Genomic DNA, 4,895 nt, shown 5'->3' with positions numbered 1-4,895 from the left:
GCCACGCTGCTCTGGATCCAGCCAGTACCTTCCCCCCTCCCTCGCACAGCAGGACCCATGGGGTGGGGGGACCCAGCGCAGGAGCAGTACAAAAGCACCACAAACCTGTCCTTGGACACCCACGGCTGGGAACGTGCCGGTGCTGCCCCTGCAAGATTCGTTTTCCAAATGGATTTACAATGTGGGGTGATGGAGATGTGCAGAACCTTCCTGGCTTCACTTGGGACAGCAGAGGATGGGGGGCGGGAGTAGTTGGTACCCACAAAACATAGCGGTTGTATTCCTTGTTATATCGGAAGGAAGTTGGATCCACTGGCTTTTTTTGTGCTGGAGACCTGAGGAAGTTTGCTAGGGAGAAGGTGGTGGGGCAGGAACTGAACCTGGATTTCTGAGATCCATATGAGCCCCGAGCCCAAACCCCAGGGTGGAGGTGACACCACACCAGGTCCCTCCCTACCCTGGTTCAGTCCAGACTGCACCCTGCTGAGCAAAACCATCAAAAGACAAGAAGTAGCCTAAAATACTGGAGCTATCCTTCCAGGCTAGATGTGACAGGGAATACTTAAGGATTCTTTGCATCCTGTATGAAGGGTATTTTAGGGCTGTCACAATCAATCACTCACCGTGGGACCGCAGCGCGGCTGCCGTGCCGAGCTCCGACGCAGTTTCCGAGGTGGTTGGGGTGCTCTCCGTGAGTCGGCCGCTTCCCGACTGACAGCGGCCTGGTGTTTTCTTACCCAGCCAGACACATTGTGGAAGTGGATGGGAAAAGAGGCCTCTTCCGCGGTCTTACTCCTCGCCTCGTCTCAAGCACTTTATCAACCATCACCCGGGGGAGCGTGAAGAAGGTAAAGGTCGGCTTCTCTCTCCATAAATCAGTTGGCTGGGTCTGCTGCAGCGGAGCCTGCACGTGGAGGGATAAAGCGCCCACCCACCTCCTAACGGCTTTGAGTTCCTCCCGCCCAGGGGAACAGTGCCCCTGTCCCTAAAACTCACTTTTAAACAGCTTTAATTTAATGTGAACAGCCACTTGCCTTTTGTCTTTCGAGAGCAAACTGCTCACTCAAACTTTTGTGAGCCCTCTCTTCCCCTGTTTTACTTTCCATCCTTCCTTCTCACCTGGTTTTCTTCTCCTCCCATGTCGACCCCAACTGCTCGTGGTTTCCTTCTGTCCTCTGACACTGGGGGTTTGTGGGTCAGCGTCTCCACCCGTTTTGACGATACGTTCCTCTCTCTCCGCTCAGGCCTTCCCACTGGAAGACATGGAGCACGTTTCTAACAAGGATGATGTCAAGACCTCCCTTAGGAAGGTGGTGAAAGAGGTGAGAAGTGGGTGTTGCACGTTAATGAGCGATCGGGGTGATGGCACTGGGGCTGTGCCTGGAGAGCAAAGGAAGCTGGAACCGCGGGCAGCGGGTGAAGTTACTCGGAGAGAAATTCCCAGTGAAAAGTGTTTAGTAGTCACTGGTCCAGCTACGAAAGATTTTGTAGAAATAGAGGTTTGCCACGAACGACACATTTCGAGAGGGACCTGAGACGGGTTTCTGAGGGAAAGGACCTGGTCTGTGCAGGTGGATCAGGGCAGATTTTCATACAGGTGTGGTGTTTTTTCCTCCCCGCCCAGACATCTCACGAGATGATGATGCAGTGTGTGTCCCGGGTTGTCTCACATCCGCTGCACGGTGAGTCCTGTCTCTCTGCCTGAGCCCTCTCCAGCCTGTGAACCGCCCCCAAACCCCGTTTCCTCGATGGGCTTCTCTGTCAGAAATGGCTTCGTAGAAAACAGGGGAACTGCTGCAGGTCTGAGTGGTTCCTCAGGGAGGCTGACACTTCAGGGACTAACCCAGCTGGGCGTCGAGGTGCTCTCTTCCGAGTCATCCAAGAGCTTGTCCTAGAAATCCTGCTGGGGTTAGGGCCAGAAATCCTTCCCATCACTTACAGCCTAGGGGAGGGCCCCAGTTTCTCATGAGTCTTGCAGTGATGAGAACCACAGAGAGGAGCTGGAGGCGATGGGAGTTGAGGGAAGGGAGGGCAGAAGGTCCTGGTTGCGTTTTCCTTCACGTCCGTTGCATCCCAAACCGGATTCGTTTCTTTGTCAGCCCCGTGTTTCTTTCCTCCTAGTGATCTCTATGCGCTGCATGGTCCAGTTCGTAGGCCGGGAAGTCAAATACAGGTGAGGGGCCGCAGCTCGGAAGGGTCTGGGCACACAGAAGCGCGAGTCTGGGAGTCAGCCGTGGGAATGTGGAGACCCAGGAGGTTTGGGAGACCGAAAAGTGAATCTGGTTAGAGGGTGGGTGGCTGCAGGGTGAAGGGATATAATATCCTCAAGGGATATAATATCCTCAACATCAGAAGGATATTGACCACTTGGAGCGAGTCCAGAGGAGGCCACGGAGATGATCCGAGGGCTGGAGCACCTCTCCTATGATGAAAGGCTGCGAGAATTGGGCTTGTTCAGCCTGGAGAAGAGGAGGCTCCGAGGAGACCTCATTGCAGCTTTCCAGTATCTGAAGGGGCTACAAGGGTGCTGGGAGAGGACTTTTTACAAGGGCCTGTAGTGATAGGACAAGGGGTAACGGGTACGAATTGAAATCAGGGAGGTTTAGATTAGATATCAGGAAGAAATTCTTCACAGAGAGGGTGGGGAGCACTGGAACAGGTTGCCCAGAGAAGCTGTGGATGCCCCATCCCTGGGAGTGTCCAAGGCCAGGCGGGATGAGGCTTGGAGCAACCTGGTCTAGTGGAAGGTGTCCCTGCCCATGGCAGGGGGGTTGGAACTGGATGGTCTTTAAGGTCCCTTCCAACCCAAACCATTCTGTGATTCTATGATTCTAAGGGAGGTGGGAAGGCCGGGCTCTGTCCCGGTGTGCCTCTGTTCTGCCTCGTGCCCCTGGGGATTTTGGTGGCTGTAACACACCTTGCTCATCACACGACGAGTCTCCTGCCTTTTTGCTTTAGGTGTTAGTAGAAAGGGAAGTCAGCAGGGAGGCAGAGTAGGTAATACAAAGCATTGCAGCGGCCCTGCTAGCCTGCAAGATTTTTCCAAGCCTTTTCCAGTAGTACCTGTCTCTCTGCGAGGCAAAGCTACAAGTGCAGCCACGTGAAAGCACGCTAAACACGATTGTAGCTGACCCACGGCTGCCGGCACAAGTTCCCGGGAGCAGGACGGGGTTCTTAGGCTGAGAATTGGCCTAATCGAAGCGTATTACGTACCGCAACCGCGGCACGTGCACCCGCTCACGCCAAGCTGGGCAGAGCTCTTCCAGCTTCAGCGTTTAAACAGTTATCAGCGAGTTGAGCGTTGTCCCCGATGCTGTCGCAGACACGACCCGCTGCGGGGAAGCAGCGGAGCAGAGCTGCCCACTGCGTCGCGATGGCCGGGGGGGACACTGCTGTGGCGGGTGGCCGGAGGTGGAGCAACCCCTGCACACTCACAGCTCCTTCCCTTTCTTGGCAGCGGTGTCTTCAGCGCCATCGGCAGGATATTTAAGGAAGAAGGGATCCTGGGATTCTTCGTGTACGTGAGTTGTTTAAATACTTTCTGCCGCAGTCTGGAGGCACCGGCGGCTCTCCTGGCTGCTCTGCCGAGCTCGGAGTCGCGCTGGGCTCCCCCCCCTTGTCTGACCGTGGGGCTCTCGCATCGCTCCCATGAGCACGGATTGAATCAGCACCTTTGCCAGCACTCCAGCGTGAGCTCCGTTTGCCCCAGGCCTCACCTGCAGTCACACCTTCGGAGGAAACCCCGTATTTCATCGTCCTGTTCTTTTCCCTCCGCTGTTTCTTCCGGGAGGGGCCATCTAAAGCGTCAGGCACCAAGATCAAGGGCAACAACGAGACCCCTTGTTGGAATAAAAGCTGGGGCTGGGATAAGGAGCACATTCCTCTGGAGAGCACCGTGGGTGCTTGGAAGGAGCAGGTGGTTGGTGCTGGCAGCAGGTTTGCCTGGAGCGTGGTGCTGCCTGGCACAGCGGCATCGCTGCCTGGACCAGAAGGAGCTGGAAGCTGCTCCCAGCCTTACGAAGCGGGGCGGATTGACGGCGTTGCTGGAGTGGAAATCTTCCAGACACCTTTTTGCTTGAACCCTTAATTAATGCTTCTTGCCTTTCTTTACCATCTGTATAAAAGCAGAACGACCTGCTGCCTCTGCTCCCGGTGGGGAGAGAACTCACGTTATTCTGTCAACAGTAGTAAAGGCAGCGCCGAAATTGCCCGAGGCGTTTCCAGGCCTGATGCCTTTGGCTCTGCAGTCGCAAAATTTGGGCCTCCAGGTGAAACCCGAGCGCATCAGGAGGAGGCAAGCAGTTGCAGGGGGTCTCACCTTGTCCTTCCCCAAGGGTCAAGAGACCCCCATCAACGGTGTGTCGCTGCATCCTCTGGCTGCCCACAGCTTCTCCGCTGAGCTGTGCAGCCCCAAGCCTCCTCCCTTAAATACAGGTTCCTCGGGGATGTTCCCATGCGTGGGGCACGGCCAGAGCACGCTGCCCTCCCTCTCCTCCGCCTCCCGAGGAAATAACGCGAAAGGAGCCGCCGCCTTCCCTTCCTCCACATAAAATAAACACCGTTGGTAGCCTAATTAAACTTAATAGTTCACAGGAAAGGCTTTAGCACAACCCAGAATGTCTCAGGAGGGCTCTGAAGTTGTATGTGCTGTACAGCCCTGCTAGAAGTCGCACTGCCGTGAGGGGAGCACAGGCTGCGTCTGTAGGACCAAACGGCTCATTTTCTGCTCCCAGCCCTCCTAACGCCACCTGGACACGTCCGCTCCCTTGGAGTCGTCGCGGCACACGGGCTTCTCACGGCCGTACGAGCTCTGCGCGGCGGCACACGCTGGGGCTGGATGCACGCCTGGCTGGAGATACGACTTGTCAGGGGACGCGCTTACCTTGCTTCCGCTC

General features: G+C 56.0%; 1 protein-coding gene across 1 annotated transcript in view; it reads left to right on the top strand.

The window, feature by feature from the left end:
* Positions 1-718: 718 nt before the first annotated feature.
* MTCH1 (mitochondrial carrier 1) overlaps positions 719-4,895 on the top strand; it is a gene marked incomplete at both ends in the record, with an annotated part of 7,683 nt that continues 3,506 nt past the window's right edge. The window contains 5 exons of the mRNA XM_010153696.1: positions 719-848; positions 1,245-1,322; positions 1,625-1,682; positions 2,122-2,173; positions 3,458-3,517. Of these exons, the coding sequence (XP_010151998.1) occupies positions 719-848; positions 1,245-1,322; positions 1,625-1,682; positions 2,122-2,173; positions 3,458-3,517 (378 nt within the window). The remainder of the gene's footprint in view (positions 849-1,244; positions 1,323-1,624; positions 1,683-2,121; positions 2,174-3,457; positions 3,518-4,895) is intronic.

Source organism: Eurypyga helias, unplaced genomic scaffold, assembly GCF_000690775.1.
Source record: "Eurypyga helias isolate BGI_N326 unplaced genomic scaffold, ASM69077v1 scaffold27456, whole genome shotgun sequence".
NCBI lineage: Eukaryota > Metazoa > Chordata > Aves > Eurypygiformes > Eurypygidae > Eurypyga > Eurypyga helias.
This window is presented reverse-complemented; position numbering and strand designations above follow the sequence as displayed.